Source organism: Salvelinus alpinus, chromosome 10, assembly GCF_045679555.1.
Source record: "Salvelinus alpinus chromosome 10, SLU_Salpinus.1, whole genome shotgun sequence".
In the NCBI taxonomy this organism is placed as follows: domain Eukaryota; kingdom Metazoa; phylum Chordata; class Actinopteri; order Salmoniformes; family Salmonidae; genus Salvelinus; species Salvelinus alpinus.
The window spans coordinates 34602652-34620127 of record NC_092095.1 but is presented as its reverse complement, the minus strand read 5'-3'; the positions used below and the strand labels follow the sequence as shown (position 1 = coordinate 34620127).

Here is a 17476-nt window from a genome sequence, read left to right as displayed (position 1 = left end):
GGGTGCCGAGGAGTTTCTATACAAAGTGGTGACGCAGCCAGTCAAGATGCTCTCAATGGTGCAGCTGTATAACTTTTTTAAAGAACTGAGTGCCCATGTGAAATCTTTTCAACCTCCTGAGGGGGAAAAGGTGTTGTCGTGCCCTCTTCGTGACTGTGCTCGTGTTTTTGGACCATGATAGGTCCTTAGTGATGTGAAGACCGAGGAACTTGAAGCTCTCGACCGTCTCCACTACGACCCCGTCAATGTTGAAGGGGGTGTGCTCGGCCCCCCATTTCCTGTAGTCCACGATCAGCTCTTTTGTTTTGCTGATGTTAAGAGAGAGGTTGTTGTCCTGGCACCACACTGCCAGGTCTCTAACCTCCTCCCTATAGAATGTATCATCGTTGTCGGTGATCAGGCCTATCACCTACCACGCTGAGCTGTAGTCAATGAACAGCATTCTCACGTTGGTGTTCCTTTTGTCCAAGTGGGAAATGGCAGCGTGATGCCAGGACAACAACCTCTCTCTTAACATCAGCAAAACAAAAGAGCTGATCGTGGAGTGCAATAGAGATGTGTCATCTGTAGATCTGTTGGGGCAGTATGCAAATTGGAGTGGTTCCAGGGTGTCTGGGATGATGGTGATAAGTGTGAGCCATGACCAGCCTTTCAAAGTATTTCATGGCTACAGATGTGAGTGCTACAGGGTGATAGTCATTGGGCACAGGTAGTGTGGTGGTCTGCTCGAAATATTTATGCATTACAGACTGGGTCAGGGAGAGGTTGAAAATGTTAGTGAAGACACTTGCCAGCTGGTCAGCGCAGGCTCTGAGCACGCATCCTGGTAATTCGTCTGGCCCTGCGGCCTTGTGAATGTTAACCTGTTTAAAAAGTCTTACTCACATCGGCTACGGAGAGCGTGATCACACAGTCGTCTGGAACAGGTGGTGCTCTTACACATGGTTCAGTGTTGCTTGGCTCGAAGTGAGCATAGAAGGTATTTAGCTCGTCTGGAAGGCTCGCGTAATTGGGAAGCTAGGTTTCCCGAGAGATTGTCCTGCCCTTTTGACCGACAGAAAGACCCAAGATGCTAATCCTAACCTTTCTCTCCAGACAGACAGACAGACAGACATGGGTGTCTGCTCTCTGCCCAAATATCACCTTCTCCATGTTCAACCTGCCTATTTCTCTCCTCTCTAGACATATCACATTCGCCACCATTCACTGGGTATATGAAATATATGATCAAATGTATGTTTTTATGATATTACACTTCCAAAGGAGAGGCCTCTCATACAGGAAATGAGTAAACCAATAGTTTACTTCAGAGGGAGTACAGTACTACTGTTTGGGCTGTATTGTACGTCCATTCAACTAAAAATAAATAAAGAAGTGAACCCAGTAAAAGTTTGAGGAAGCTGGCTCAGCATTTTACAGTCTTTCAGGCTAGAACAGACAGAACTTTGCAACCAAATCTCCAAATAAAATGGCATAACTGCAGCAACAGAAGTTACACCATCTGGTGCCGTATCTTCTTTGTCAGTCCCAAAAAGTTTAGGCGTTAATTCTGAATGGTTAACGTTAGGGTTAAAGTTAGGGATAGGGTTAAACTTAAGTTTAGGCATTAATTGGGTAAGTTAAGGATTAAGGTTTAGGAAAGGTTTAAAAATAACAAATAAATGCATGCCTAGCACTGCAGCTTAAACGCCCATTCACAATGCCCTAGTGAGCCTACTGTACAGTAATAGGCGCTCACGCTGCCCCTAGTGGACGGGTATAGTTTCCACATTTCGCCAGGTCCAAATGTAATCTGGTACCTGCAGAGTCAGCACCTCCTGGTGTCATAGCCTCCTGATTAAAAAAATATTATTATAATAATTGAAAGAAAGAAACTAGGCCTTTATTACTCTTGTATGAGCGGAGAAAAATACTCTTCAGCAGAGCGGAGATAAATACTCCTCAGCCCCCACCACCCCACATCGCAAATGTCACCCTATTCCCTATATAGTGCATTACTTCTGACAAGGTCCCATAGGGAATAGGGTGCCATTTGGGACACAGCCGAGGAGACTGTTTTCATCCAGCTGAGCTGAACGTTAGAAAGACTGCATCAAAGAGGGTAGTGTTTAACACAAGTCCTTTGGAAGCCTGAGAACCCTCTATAGCAGGGGTTTTCATCTCTTACCCTATGAGGTCCGGAGCCTGCTGGTTTTCTGTTCTACCTGATAATTAATTGTACCCACCTGGTGTCCCAGGTCTAAATGAGTTCCTGATTAGAGGGGAACAATGAAAAAACACCGTGGAACTGTATGGTACCAACAAGAGTGTTATGGGAGAGCTACTGTGGCTACAGTTACAAGAGCACAGCTGAACCCACGGTTTTCAGAACAGTAGTCAACAACCGCAGAAGCTCAACACTCACAGAACAGCTGAGCAGCAGGTTTGAATTCCCCATTATAACACCTAAACCCTTTATTACTGACCACAGTGGCTTTGTTCCAAATGGCCCCCTATTCCCTATGTAGTGCCCATAGGGCTTTGGTAAAATAAAAAGTAGCGCCCTATTGTTGCGACTTTGTACTGAGGTAGCTAATGTAGTCAAGCGCAGGAGAGCAGAGATGTCAAAGTAGCGTCTTTAATAGGCAAGTCCAAAAATGGGTCAGGTACAATACCAATAAACGCCCAAGACATAGGAACACACAGTCACTCACGGAAGGAGAAAAAACAACGCTCCTTACTTCTCCTACAACACTATACAAACGTGAATAAACTGAGGAAAACCTCAACGAGCAACAGGAAAATAATCCAGCACAAACCTAAGCGGGAAACAGGAGTAAATATACACACAGAAATTAATGCAAATGAAAACCAGGTGTGAATGAACCAAAGACAAAACCAACGAAAAAAGAAAAATGGATCGGTGATGGCTAGTAGGCCGGCGACGCCGACCGCCGAGCACCGCCCGAACAAGGAGAGGAACCACCTTCGGTGGAAGTCGTGACAACTATATAGGCAATGGGGTGCCAACAGGGAGTCTTTAAAGTTTTCTGAGCAGAGGTACTTATTACCCACGATTTAATAATTCCAGACAAAGTCGAAATGTTATAAATAACAAGCTATAAAATGCTACGTGAAACAAATACTGTACATTCTTCAAAAGCCAAGTCCTATGAACATATCATCAACAAGCAATTAAATGAATGATTTTCGCAGACTTGAACATTAAATGAAAGCCCCAGAGAGGGTCTAGCAGCAGATGAAAAGGTTGACTTTCTCCTCTTTCTTTTAACTTTAATGGGCCTAAAATGGAAGGAACGTCATGCAAAGAGACAATTCTGGACCGCGCCCATGTAATCATACCCATTCTGCCGTTTGAGAGTCCACAACAAAAGGTTAAACTAATGCCGCTTTGGGGTGAGGTTCAGATCTAGGACCAACTTCCCTTCCCCCAGTGGGAGAAATGCAAAACTGAACCAAGATCAGCATATAGGGCAGGGGTGAATTTTGGGATTTCGAATTCAACAAAAGGCAGCACAGACTTTAAAAAAAAACTTGTTTGTTCAACAAAATCAATTTGCGGGCCAGAAAAGGGGCAGTTATTTTAAAATATATAGGTCCAATATCATTTCTCCATACTTTATATCATGTATCTTTAGATGTTCTAGTTTGGCCTGGAGTGTTTTTTTTAACCCTGGTCTAGGGGCAACTTCACCATATTCCAGCCCCACAAGGGAGGAGTTTTGAGAGGGGGAAAAAAACTTGTACTGGTCATGTGATTGGCTTACTGTATGTATCCACTACCCATCCTTTGGTGTCATGCAGTATGAGGTGGTATGTGATGGTATATACACAGTAAAAAACTGAAGTGATGTTTGATGGTGTGTGTGTAGTAAAAGGTGTAATGTGGTATGTGTGTATGTGACATGTGAGTGGTAAATGGTGTGCGTGCATGCGCGTGTGTGTGTGATGTGGTTGATGATGGTTTATGTGTATGTAGCGACGCAGGGAGTCGTGTGCGTGCAGTGACGCAGCACTCTCTGCATCATCGTGACTCACTGGGAATCTGTTGGATCCTGTGGACCACCACAAAGGCATCGGAGAGGCCCACCTTCACCGGGTGATTGACAGAGCTGATCTGGGCCACCTCGATGGGGATCTGGAAGAGAGAGGAGAGACCAGTGGAGGGGCATCAATCACCAGCCGCCACACCTGTCTATCTAACTGAGCCGGCTGCAAACAGACCAAACCAGGCAGAGGCCTAACAGTTTCTGATGCTGATGGAAGGCTGGGGTAAATGTGTCCCAAATGACACCCTATACCGTTTATAGTGCACTTCTTTTGACCAGGGCCGGCACTATATAGGGAATAGGGTGCCATTTTGTGACGCAAGCCTACAGACAATGGGACTTCATTTACTGGCAAGAACAAAGAGCTTACAATCAACTCATCTCCCCAGAAAATCCAATTAATAATTCCACACAACAAGTCCGGCGGGCTCAAACTTGAGAACGTAGAGATCCTTGGAGAGACACACTTTTATTGTGTGGTGAAAGTGAAGTGAACACAGCAGTCACCTTTACGTCTTTACATGAAGGTGGACGAGGTGAGTGGTTAGAGAAAAGTACTCCCTGATTGGAATGGAGAGAAAGAGAGAGAGAGAAAGAGATATGTCGCGTCATGCCCTGATTGAGAACAGAGGTTGGAGAGCACAGAGCTTTATTTATCAACTCAATCACGGAGAGAATGTAATAAGTGCTCCGTCGCCACAAGGAAGAGAGGGTGAGGAATGAGAGAGCGAGAGAGAAACAGGGAGAGAGGAACGGAAACAGAGAAAGAGAGCGAGAAAGAGAGAAACAGAAAGAGATGGAGAAGGAGAGAGCGGTGAGTGTGAAGAATTCCCTGCTCCTCACGAGCTGGGTGTGACGTAATGTCACTCCTACACCCCTATTGCTGGGTCAGCTGACAATGTCACGAAAATGACGCGTGAGCATTGCAGAGGCCGCGTGTTGTTATGATTCTGAAAGTTAACGAGCAACAATGACAAGAAGCTGCCATGTGGGGGAATCGTAGGTGGCTCGTTTCAGCTCGTTTTATCTTGTTCTTGATACCATGTCTTGTTTAGCTAATTATCGCTATCTAGCTAGCCAACAACTGTAACGATATATTTGAGAGACAACAAGTACTCATTGTGCAAATGAATTGATGTTCTCAATAAACATTTGGAGAGGAAATAAAGTGTGCATGTCGTCAACAATCCTTTGATTCTAAACTAATCCCTTCTGTTTTCCTTGAGGGTTGCGCACAGATCGGTTTTGTTGCTAAGCAATCCACCCGTCTATGGGAGATAGCTGGAGGGAGGAGCAGCCAGAGAAATAAAGAGACACAGTGAGAGAGGGACTGAGAGTAGCAGAAATAGAGAAAGAGAGAGAAATAGGCAGAGGGGAGGGACATATAGCCTAGATAGGGAGCAACAGAGAGAAAGAGAGAGAGAGAGATATATATGTAGATAAAGAGAAAGAGAGAGAGGTATACATAGATAAAGAGAAAGAGAGAGAGAGCGAGACCTCTTTGTAGGCGAAGACGATCCTGCCGTCGCTGTGCAGTGTGGCCTGGAAGGTGAAGCTACCCAGGTTGTAGCTGTCCTGCAGGTGGACATGGTCCCACTGGACTACCAGAGCAGTGCCTGGATGAGAGAAAGGGAGAGAGGGAGACTGTCAGAACCTTAGACAACCAAACAGGACCACATAACCACACAGGACCATGCAAAGCCACAAAGAACCACTTAGAACCAGATATAACCACTTAGAACAACACAGTACCACACAGAACAACATACTGTATAACCACACAGGGCCACACAGAACTACATATAAACACACAGTTCCACACAAAACCACTTAGAACCACATAGAACCACACATGACAATACAGAATAATATAGAACCACATACAGTATAACCACACAGGACCATACAGAACCACTTAGAACCATATATAACAGGTGTGGGAAACCTAGGGGTTTAAAACTGGATAGAAAGTATGTAGAAATTATAATGGACCTATAACAAAATTGGTCCCCAAAGAAGTCTATGCAGCCCCCTGAATTTTGAAATCCCAATGTGGCCCTTTGAGACAAAATGATTACCCACCCCTGATATATAACTACACAGGACAATAGAGAACTACATAGACCTACATAGATTTCTATTAGATAAGAATTTGGAGAGCAAAACCCAGAGGCAATGTTCCTTAAGTTTCAAACATTGCCTGAGGCACCCAGGGTAGCCAAAATGAGTTGTGACATGTGTCTTCTCTGTTACCACAGTTTCACCTTCTCAGATTATAAAAGATACATGTAAGCCTAGTAAATTCAGCAAAAAAAAGAAACGTCCTCTCACTGTCAACTGCGCTTATTTTCAGCAAACTTAACATGTGCAAATATTTTTATGAACATAACAAGACTCAACAACTGCGACATAAACTGAACAAGTTCCACAGATATGTGACTAACAGAAATGGAATAATGTGTCCCTGAACAAAGGGGGGATCAAAATCAAAAGTAACTGTCAGTATCTGGTGTGGCCACCAGCTGAATTAAGTACTGCAGTGCATCTCCTCCTCATGGACTGCACCAGATTTGCCAGTTCTTGCTGTGAGATGTTACCCCACTCTTCCACCAAGGCACCTGCAAGTTCCCGGACATTTCTAGTGGGAATGGCCCTAGCCCTCACCCTCCGATCCAACAGTTCTCAGACGTGCTCAATGGGATTGAGATCCGGGCTCTTCGCTGGCCATGGCAGAAAACTGACATTCCTGTCTTGCAGGAAATCACGCACAGAACGAGCAATATGGCTGGTGGCATTGTCATGCTGGAGGGTCATGTCAGGATGAGCCTGCAGGAAGGGTGCCACATGAGGGAGGAGGATGTCTTCCCTGTAACGCACAGCGTTGAGATTGCCTGCAATGACAACACGTTCAGTCCGATGATGCTGTGACACACCGCCCCAGACCATGACGGACCTTCCACCTCCAAATCGATCCCGATCCAGACTACAGGCCTTGGTGTAACGCTCATTTCTTTGACGATAAACGTGAATCCGACCATCACTCCTGGTGAGACAAAACCGTGGCTCGTCAGTGAAGAGCACTTTCTGCCAGTCTTGTCTGGTCCAGCGATGGTGGGTTTGTGCCCATAGGAGATGTTGTTGCTGGTGATGTATGGTGAGGACCTGCCTTACAACAGGCCTACAAGCCCTCAGTCCAGCCTCTCTCAGCCTATTGCGGACAGTCTGAGCACTGATGTAGGGATTGTGAGTTCCTGGTGTTACTCGGGCAGTTGTTGTTGCCATCCTGTACCTGTCCCGCAGGTGTGATGTTCGGATGTACCGATCCTGTGCAGGTGTTGTTACACGTGGTCTGCCATTGCGAGGACAATCAGCTGTCCGTCCTGTCTCCCTGTAGCGCTGTCTAAGGCATCTCACAATACGGACATTGCAATTTATTGCCCTGGCCACATCTGCAGTCCTCATGCCTCCTTGCAGCATGCCTAAGGCACGTTCACGCAGATGAGCAGGGACCCTGGGCATCTTTTTTTGGTGTTTTTCAGAGTCAGTAGAAAGGCCTCTTTAGTGTCCTAAGTTTTCATAACTGTGACCTTAATTGCCTACGGTCTGTAAGCTGTTAGTGCCTTAACAACCGTTCCACAGGTGCATGTTCATTAATTGTTTATGGTTCTGTCACGCCCTGACCTTAGAGAGCCTTTTTATTCTCTATTTGGTTAGGTCAGGGTGTGACTAGGGTGGGCAATCTATGTTGTATTTCTATGTTGGCCTGGTATGGTTCCCAATCAGAGGCAGCTCTCTATAGTTGTCTCTGATTGGGGATCATACTTAGGCAGCCTTTTTTTCACCTTAGTGTGTGGGATCTTGATTTTGTATAGTTGCTGTGTAGCCTGCAGAACTTTACGTTCGTTTTGTATTTTGTTGTTTTTCGGTGTTCATTTTAATAAAAGTAAGATGTTCGCCTACCACGCTGCACCTTGGTCTCCTCATTCAAACGACGAGCGTAACAGGTTCATTGAACAAGCACGGGAAACAATGTTTAAACCCTTTACAATGAAGATCTGTTTGGATTTTTACTAATTATCTTTGAAAGACCGGGTCCTGAAAAAGGGACATTTCTTTTTTTGCTGAGTTTATATTCCAGTAAACAAAACTCCTTGCAACATACAGGTCACATTTATTTATTTTTGAAGAATCAGGAGGAAGCTCACATGAAGTACTCTGCACTGGATGGGGGGGGGGGGGGGGGTGAAATCATTTCACTATTCAAATAGTGTCCTTCTTTTTTTTTGTCGGACATCAGTATATTCAAACATTTTTAACCTGAGCACCGCTGTGCGTGGTAGAGGCTGGCGCTCTATTGCTGCAGCTGTGCCTGCAGAGGTTATATGGGGCAGTGTGTGTAGCGAGCAGAGGGAGGGGAGAGAGAGACGCCAAGGCAACCCGGCTACAGCCAAGACTAGCTAACTTGTAGCAGCCACAATGTTATTCGTCATCCCACATAACAGTGCCTGTCTTGACTGGAGTAGCTAGGCTAATTGAAGCCACATGCTGCGCTTTCTCCCCAACCCCATTCAGATGAAACAGCCTACCTGTTGGTTGCTCATTGTAGCCTTCACGCTAACTTTTAGAGCTTTTTTGTTGTTCTTTTTGTTCCATCATTGCATTACGTTCGTGAGCTCTCACTCAATTTGCTACACATTGAGCCTCTTTGCCGCTTTGATTGGACAACATAAACAACAAGACAGGTGAAGGCTGCCGGTCTTTTTATGGGGCGCACGTGCATGTCAAACACGACACTGAAAATGTTGTTATTTTATTCAATGAATCATTTGAAATGTCACGGTATATCCTTGTATGTAACAATGTTACATGGGGCCTGTTTTCTCTCCAAAATGTATTTGAATACTAACATCCGTTCAGATATTCAAATAACCGGGCACATCCCTACCCTGGGTGCAAACCTCACGTTCCTCCCCATGCTGTTTTGATTTAGTGTGGACTTTGGAGAGCCTTTGGATGTGAAAGTGATGCCTTTGGCCTCCCATGCAGCCAGACAGTCATTTGGCCAGGAGCCAGAGCAATAAAAGTTTGTTAACACAAGTAATCAATTTTTCCATCACACAGCCAGAACCTCTCTCCCGTCCAAAGTAAAGTGGGGATTTGGTTTCTCTGCTGACAGCTAGGAGTACTGCAGCTGTAGTGCTACAGGAAACCCTGTAATATCCACACCTGGCCTCCAGAAGGCTTATGCATGAGGCTGATGCTACAGGATTCTCGATGACCTGGCCGGGGCATGGGGCTGCATGCTTGATGTAGAGAGGACAGGAATCGAGGCAGGGCATGTCAGTGGCCTCGTCCCAAATGGCACCCTATTCCCTGTGTAGGAAATTGGGGTGCTCTATGTGCCCTGGTCAAACGTGGTGCACTGTATAGGGAATAGGGTGCCATTTGGGATGCATCCAGCGGTTGTCACAGTAACCCTGTCTGTCCTGAATACTCTATCTATCTGACTGAGAACGGGTCCTGGCTAGAACCGTGTACAGGGGGCTGGGAACGCAACGCTACTCTGCTTGGATTCTGTTTTGGATGGGGAGGGAGGGAGGGAGGGAGAGAGAGAGGGGGCAATTGAGGGTAAATTGAAGACGTGTAGAGGTAGACAGAGGTATAGGTAGATTGGAGAAGGGAAAAGAGAGTAGTGTGGCTACTCCTTGTTGGCCGTGTGAGTTCCACCAGTCAGCGCTATAAAGGTAAGCCTAATAGAAGTCCGGAGCCTACTTAAAATGCATTGAGTTCAGAGAGAAAGCAGCCGTGCTATCTGGGGCTCCCTCTTCTAAAAATACAGACTGGGTGAGAATGAGTGCACTGCACAAGCTGGCCTTGTTTTTCCCTAAAATGGCTTATATTCTGCAGAAAGTTAGGCAAAAAAAAATCTTTCTCGACACACTGGGAATAGTGTACTAGTCGGCAGGGGGACGATGACTGCATAGGGCTCGGAAATGTTGAAAACACACAGACACAACTTCTTACAACGTTGAATACTTCTTAAGGTGAGAAAGAGAGGCTGTCAGTGGGTCCCCATGGGGGGCTACATTTAAAGTAGATGAATCCGGGTTTTAATTGGATGTGTATGAGGTAGAGAGGCAAGGCTGAGGTTCCAGTCTACATGCAGCCTTGGCAGGCCACTGCCTGATGGATGGACTGGTAAAGAGCATCTAGGCTGGGTATCGATCAGCTGCCACACTGCCTAACCCATGATGGAAAAGGTCCACTGGAAAAGGTCATTCAGCTGGTCAGTCACTAACTGCGTCCTAAATGACACCCTATCCCTGAAATAGGATATAGGGTGCCATTTGGGAGGCAGACACTGATTTGGGGAGATTGGCGAGCAATGGAGGCCTAGATGGTCAGAGAAGAGATTCCAACCATAAGATTGACCTGTTTTTGAAAGAGCCCATTATTAGGTTTTCCTCTTCCCACCAATAGTCTGCGCTTCTGGCGCAGTTCGTCATGTGCTACAGCATGCCTTTGAGAGCCACGGGTCTCAGCTTTGCATCTTGCAAGTTACGCACTGCTGTCAGACGTGGGATCTTGTAGCTGGGAGTTGCTACAATCTTAAGGACAGAGCGTCGAAAAACGAGGGACTGAGTGCCACGTACCATTGTCAAAGTAGATGACGGTTGAGTTCCTGGAGACACTGGGATCAAAGTTGGCCATGAGGGGGGCGATGTACTGGGTGGCCGTCAGCATCCTGTGGACCACATCACCCGTGTAGATGAACCCTGAGGAAGAAACACGGAGCAGATAGTACTCATTAAATACGACAGTCGCCACCACGCGACAAGTCAGCATGTCAATGACCGAGGGCCTACTATTATTCCACTCGTTCAAGGTCTCTCTCGCTCTCACATATCAAGGTCAGACAGGTGCTGCCCCCTTTCGGTTCAGGTGCAGTCCAATAAACCACCGAACGTCAGCATGTCAAGATGCATGTCTGTTAATCTTTCCACACGTTTACAAAAATGGTCCATCATATCCCCGCTGACCCCCAGCCACTGGCTTCCTAACCCCCCACCTGCATCAGCTGCTTGGTCCTGCTGATTAATTAGCTAATTACATTCCATAAAATAAAACCTGAAGGGCTTCAAAGAGGTAATGCTGATTTAGCAGATCTAAATTCACTCATTATATGATGGAGTTTCTCAGTCATGTTCCCTGGCGAAGCTTCCCTCTCTGCCTGACAGTCTCAAACGGGAAACGCAGGCATGCACGCACACGCACACGCACACGCACACACAGTCAGTGACAATAAGGACTTTGTTAAGGGCTTCCACTCTGTTCAGTCTCACAACAAGGTGGTGTTTGTATGACAGGTTAGAGTCACAGAGGACTGTTTCTTCTTCAGCCATTAGAGACAGTTAGAAGGCTGGTGAAAGGTCGCCTGCTGCTTTCTCACTCAGCTTTTCCACTGTGTGTGTGTGTGTGTGTGTGTGTTTACTCGCATCATCTAAATACAGCTCCATCAGAGAGGACATCAATAGAAAAAAGGTGTCCTTTGTTGCTCAGCTGGTAGAGCATGGTGGGTTTGATTCCTGTGACCACCCATACGTTAAATGCATGCACACATGACTGTAAGTTGCTTCGGATGAACACATCTGGCTGAAACTTTTGTTCAGCAAGAAAATGCTAAAAATAAATATAAAAAAAAATGGAAAAAAACTAAATAGTGTTCTTCAAAGGTCACTCATAGCTGCAGCCAATTCACTGCCAGTTCGTGTCACCATATGTCTTCACCAACAGCAGACGGGCTGTAAAGAAAACAACACATTACGACAGAGTGTCAGGACCCGGTGCGAGAAACAGTCACTAATAATTGGCAGAACCCAGAAGATGAGGCAGACACAGCAGTACTAGAGATGGTGGTTTAATAAAAAATAGATATCTTCCAAAATACAAAAGAAAATCCACAAAGTGGTAAAAACAGCAAGGGAAAAAACAAACCTCAAAAGACCAATCCAAAAATACACGAGAACAAAACCAGAGAACCTCTGGAAAATCCAACAAGAGAAAAATGTTCACAAAGGCTGGGGCTGGGTGCTAACATACAAACACTGAGCAAGGAACTAAGGAACACACAGGGTTTAAATACTAACAAGGGAATGACTTACAGGTGCAAACAATAATTAGGGCAAGAAAAACAAAAGGTACAAAAAAGGTGCAAGGGGGACATCTAGTGAACAAAACCAAACAGTCCTGGCCAAAACCTGACAGAATCCCCCCCCTAGGAACGGCTCCTGACGTTCCTACCAGCCTTCTCAGGGTGGAGGACCCTGAACTGACGAATGAGGTCAGGGTCCAGTATGTCCTTGGCAGGAACCCAGGAGCGCTCCTCGGGACCGTAGCCTTCCCAGTCCACCAGATACTGCCAGGACCGCTGCACCCGGCGGGAATCCAGTATCCGGTGGACGGTATAAACCGACTGGCCTCCGATGACACGGGGCGGAGGGGGAGGTCTGCCTGCCGGGATAAGGGGAGAAAAAACAACAGGTTTTAATAAAGAAATGTGAAATGTGGGATTGATTTTAAGGGATCTGGGTAAGTGCAGGCGAAAAGTAACGGGATTGACTCTCCTGGCAATCTTAAAGGGACCGATGAATCTCTGGGACAGCTTGCGAGACTCCACCCTTAGCGGTAAGTCTTTTGTTGAGAGCCATACTCTCTGGCCGGGGTACAGGGTAGGACCGGGACGGCGACGTCTGTTGGCTTGTCGCTGGTACTGCTGTGAGGAACGCAGAAGATTAAGACGGGCCTTCTTCCACGTAAGCCGACAGCGTCTGATGAACCTCGAGGCTGAAGGCACTCTGACTTCTGCCTCCTGGTCCGGGAACAATAGCGGAGCATAGCCAAACTGACACTCATGCGGAGACATACCAGTGGAGGAGGAGCACAAGGTGTTGTGCGCGTACTCGGCCCAAACAATGAAGGATGACCATGTGGACGGGTTGTTGGAAACCATACATCTGAGGGTGGTTTCCAGCTCCTGATTCATCCTCTCAGTTTGGCCGTTGGACTCCGGATGGTACCCTGAAGATAAACTGGCCGTGGCCCCTATGAGTTGGCAGAAGGCCTTCCAAAACCTTGAGGCGAACTGGGGACCTCTGTCGGAAACCATATCTTGCGGGATACCAAAGACTCGGAACACATGGTTAATCACCAACTCAGCTGTTTCCTTGGCAGAAGGTAACTTAGTCAAGGGAACGAATCTGGCCGCCTTAGAAAACCTGTCGATGATGACTAGGATAGTAGTATTACCATGGGACGGAGGAAGGCCAGTAATAAAGTCCAATGAGATATGGGACCAGGGTCGGTGGGGAATAGATAGAGGGTGAAGGAGTCCTTGAGGGCGGAGGTGAGAAGATTTGCCCTGGCAGCACACGGAACAGGCCTTGACGAAAGTGGCAACGTCTTCTTTTATGGTGGGCCACCAGAACTTACGCTGGATGAACTCCAAGGTGCGACCTACGCCCGGGTGACAGGTGAGGCGAGAGGAGTGCCCCCACAGAAGGACTTGGGACCTTGCTGCCTTGGGAACAAACAACCGATTAGCAGGACCTCCTCCAGGGCCCGGTTCGATGGCTTGGGCTTGTTTCACGGTATCCTCCACTTGCCACGAGATCGGAGCCACGATCTTAGCGGCCGGAAGGACAGTCATGTCAGTATCTTCTCGAATGGCAGGAGAGTAGATTCGTGACAAGGCGTCCGGTTTGAGATTCTTCGACCCGGGTCTATAGGTGAGAATAAACTGGAATCGGCTGAAGAAAAGAGACCATCGAGCTTGTCTGGAGTTCAACCGCTTCGCCTGCTGGATATACTCCAGATTTTTGTGGTCCGTAAGCACTTGAAACGGTTGAGAAGCCCCCTCGAGCCAGTGTCTCCATTCCTTCAATGCCATCTTAACCTGTTGGGGATGAGGGCGCTGTTGTGGCTATTTATGCTAATCGTGTAATTTTTTGAAACGGCTTCCCACAAAGTTCTTGATCGTACAATATGCATATTATTATTATTATTGGATAGAAAACAGTCTATAGTTTCTATAGGAGTTGAAATTTTGTCTCTAAGTGGAACAGAGCCCATTCTACAGCAATTTCCCTGACATGGAGTCAGATTCCAGAAATTTTGGCCACTGTTCTGGAGTCAGTTAAAAGGCCACTGTTATTGCTATGACTATACGGACACTGCTTACGTCTTCCCCTGGATGTCTTTACGTGATGACGATTTGAATCGGGTCGATTGCACGTTCACAGGCACTATAAATTAAAAAACCCTGAGGCTAGTCAGTCTTTTGGAGCTGCGTCATGCGCATAGAGGGCACCGACCCGCACCTGTTCCAAGCATTAGTGGAGGGAGTAATATTACTCGGGTCATGTTTCTACTCGTTATGGGAGTTAAAAACATCATAAGGTAGTTAATTTAAAGCGTTTTATAGCAATTTATATCCGTTTAGTGCGATTTTGGGACATTTATTTCTGAAAGGCTGTGAATTGCTGGGCACGCTTCCAGTTCATCCCGAACGCAGTTGGCATTTCCACATGGCAAGAGGACAGCTTTCCACCAAAAGACGATTGGACCCAAGAAAGGATCCTTTGCCCAAGATACCGATGGAAGAACAGCTCAAAGTAGGACATTTTTATTATGATAAATCGTGTTTCTGTCGAAAAGTTTTAGTGGCTTCGGACGCCATGTTTTTTGACGTAGCTTCGCTTGGCGCAAGCTGTATTGAAAAGTAAGGATAATTTAAAAAATGTAATTCCGCGATTGTATTAAGAATTAAATTGTCTATCAATCCCTGTCCACCCTATATTTTTTAGTCACGTTTATGAGTATTTATGTATAAGAGTAGATCACTGTCTAAGTGGCGCACAGACTTTTTCTGACCAGCTGAGCTACATTCCACATTGTCTAACCATGATTTTGGTGGCTAAATATAAACATTTTCGATCAAACTCTATATGGATTGTGTAATATGATGTTACAGGAGTGTCATCTGAAGAATTCTGAGAAGGTTAGTGAAAAAATTAATATATTTTGGCGATGTTTACTTTTATCGCTCACTTTGGCTAGAATCAATGCTGGGCTGCTATGTGCTATGTGCTATGCTAATATAACGATTTATTGTGTTTTCGCTGTAAGACACTTAGAAAATCTGAAATATTGTCTGTATTCACAGGATCTGTGTCTTTCGATTCGTGTATGCTGTGTATTTTTACGAAATGTTTGATGATTAGTAAGTAGTAAACACGTTGCTCTAAGTAGTTTTTCTATTCCATTTGTGACGGTGGGTGCAATTGTAACCTATGCCATCTACCTGAAATATGCACTTTTTTCTAACAAAACCTATCCCATACCATAAATATGTTATCAGACTGTCATCTGATGAGTTTTTTTATTGGTTAGGGGCTATAAATATCTTAGTTTAGCCGAATTGGTGATAGCTACTGGTGTTGGTGGACAAATAAAAGATGGTGGATTATGCTAATGTGTTTTTAGGTAATAGATGTACATCTTTACATATTGTGTCTTCCCTGTAAAACATTTAAAAAATCGGACATGTTGACTGGATTCACAAGATCTGTGTCTTTCATTAGCTGTATTGGACTTTAATGTGTGAAAGTTAAATATTTAAAAAAAATATTTTTTTTGAATTTCGCGGCACTGGTTTTTCAGTGGGGGTGGGGGGGGAGTGCCGCTAGCGCCACTCTCATCCTAGAGAGGTTAACCGCTAGGAGCTCACGATCCCCCACATCGTAATTCCTCTCGGCCGGGGTAAGCCGGTGAGAGAAGAAGGCGCAAGGATGAAGCCTCTTGTCTTCACCCCTCTGAGACAGGACAGCTCCAACACCCACCTCTGATGCGTCTACCTCCACCACAAAAGGTTCATCCGCCGTCGGTAGTGTCAGGATGGGAGCAGAGAGGATGTGCTGCTTGAGTCCTTGGAAGGCCGTCTCAGCTTCTCTTCCCCACAGAAACCTTGTGTTGCCACCCTTGGTTAACGCTGAGAGAGGGGCTGCCACCGAGCTGAAGTTCTTGATGAACTTGCGGTAGAAGTTAGTGAAGCCCAGGAAACGCTGAACTTCCTTAACGGACTTGGGGGTGGGCCAATCTGCTACCGCCCCTACCTTCTTGGGATCCATCTGGACTCGACCGGGTTCCACTACAAATCCCAGGAATTGTACTCGAGAGGAATGGAATTCACACTTTTCAGGCTTAACGTACAAATGGCTGTCTAGAAGGCGTTTGAGCACTTGTCTGACATGCTTAGTGTGTTCTTGAAGGGAGCTCGAAAAGATGAGGATGTCATCCAAGTAAACAAACACGAAAATGTTAAGCATATCCCTAAGCACATCGTTTATGAGCGCTTGGAACACAGCCGGGGCGTTGGTCAGGCCGAAGGGCATCACCAAGTATTCGTAGTGACCAGTAGGCGTGTTGAAAGCGGTCTTCCACTCGTCACCGGGTTTGATCCGCACAAGATGGTATGCGTTCCGCAGGTCAAGCTTAGTGAAGACCACGGCTTCCTGGAGCAGCTCAAAGGCTGTGGCCATAAGGGGTAGCGGGTAGCGGTTACGGACGGTTATGGCATTAAGTCCCCGGTAGTCGATGCAAGGACGTAATCCCCCGTCTTTTTTGGCCACAAAGAAAAACCCTGCTCCCGCCGGCGAGGTGGATGGACGCATGAGGCCTGCTGCCAGAGAGTCCTTGATGTAGGTATCCATAGCAGCTCGTTCGGGAGGAGATAGGGAAAAGATCCGACCCCTGGGAGGGCAGGTGCCCGGAAACAGGTCGATGGGGCAATCGTAAGGTCTATGGGGTGGTAGTTTGGTGGCCCTCTGTTTGCTAAATACCGGTTTGAGGTCATGGTAACACTCGGGAACTCGGGACAGGTCGATGGATTCTAGAGACTCGGGAGGGGAACTCGGGGAACTTGGGAAGATACAAGTGGCTTGGCACGTAGGACCCCACTGCTTGATAGTGCCCACAGACCAGTCGATGTGAGGGTTATGGCTGTGAAGCCAGGGGTATCCAAGGACGAGAGGGAACTCGGAACACGAGGTCAGATGAAAGTTCATCACTTCCTGGTGTTGGGAAACTGAAAGTCGCAAGGGGGTAGTGACACGAGTGACAAATCCAGATCCCAAAGGGCTTCCATCCAACGTAGTAACCCTTATGGGATCACTTAGAGGTTCAGAGGGAACGCCATTTTCCTTCGCCCAGACACCATCCATGAAGTTACCTGCGGCTCCAGAGTCTACCAAGGCTTGAAGGGGAAGCTCGTGGTTGTCCCAGGAAAGGGTAACTGGAATGAGCAGGCGGGAGTTGGATGGATGGGAGGAGGTTATGTTTCCCGTTACAATCCTCCCAGGCCTGCACGGGAG

The 17476-nt window shown here is 46.5% G+C and overlaps 1 protein-coding gene across 1 annotated transcript in view; it reads right to left on the bottom strand.

Annotated features, from left to right (window-relative positions):
• The window catches only part of LOC139531977 (plexin domain-containing protein 2-like), a 176073-nt gene that overhangs the window by 42432 nt on the left and 116165 nt on the right, over positions 1 to 17476 (bottom strand). The window contains exons 5-7 of the mRNA XM_071329044.1: positions 10703 to 10825; positions 5547 to 5665; positions 4039 to 4138 (exon numbers count right to left, since the gene is read on the bottom strand). Of these exons, the coding sequence (XP_071185145.1) occupies positions 4039 to 4138; positions 5547 to 5665; positions 10703 to 10825 (342 nt within the window). The remainder of the gene's footprint in view (positions 1 to 4038; positions 4139 to 5546; positions 5666 to 10702; positions 10826 to 17476) is intronic.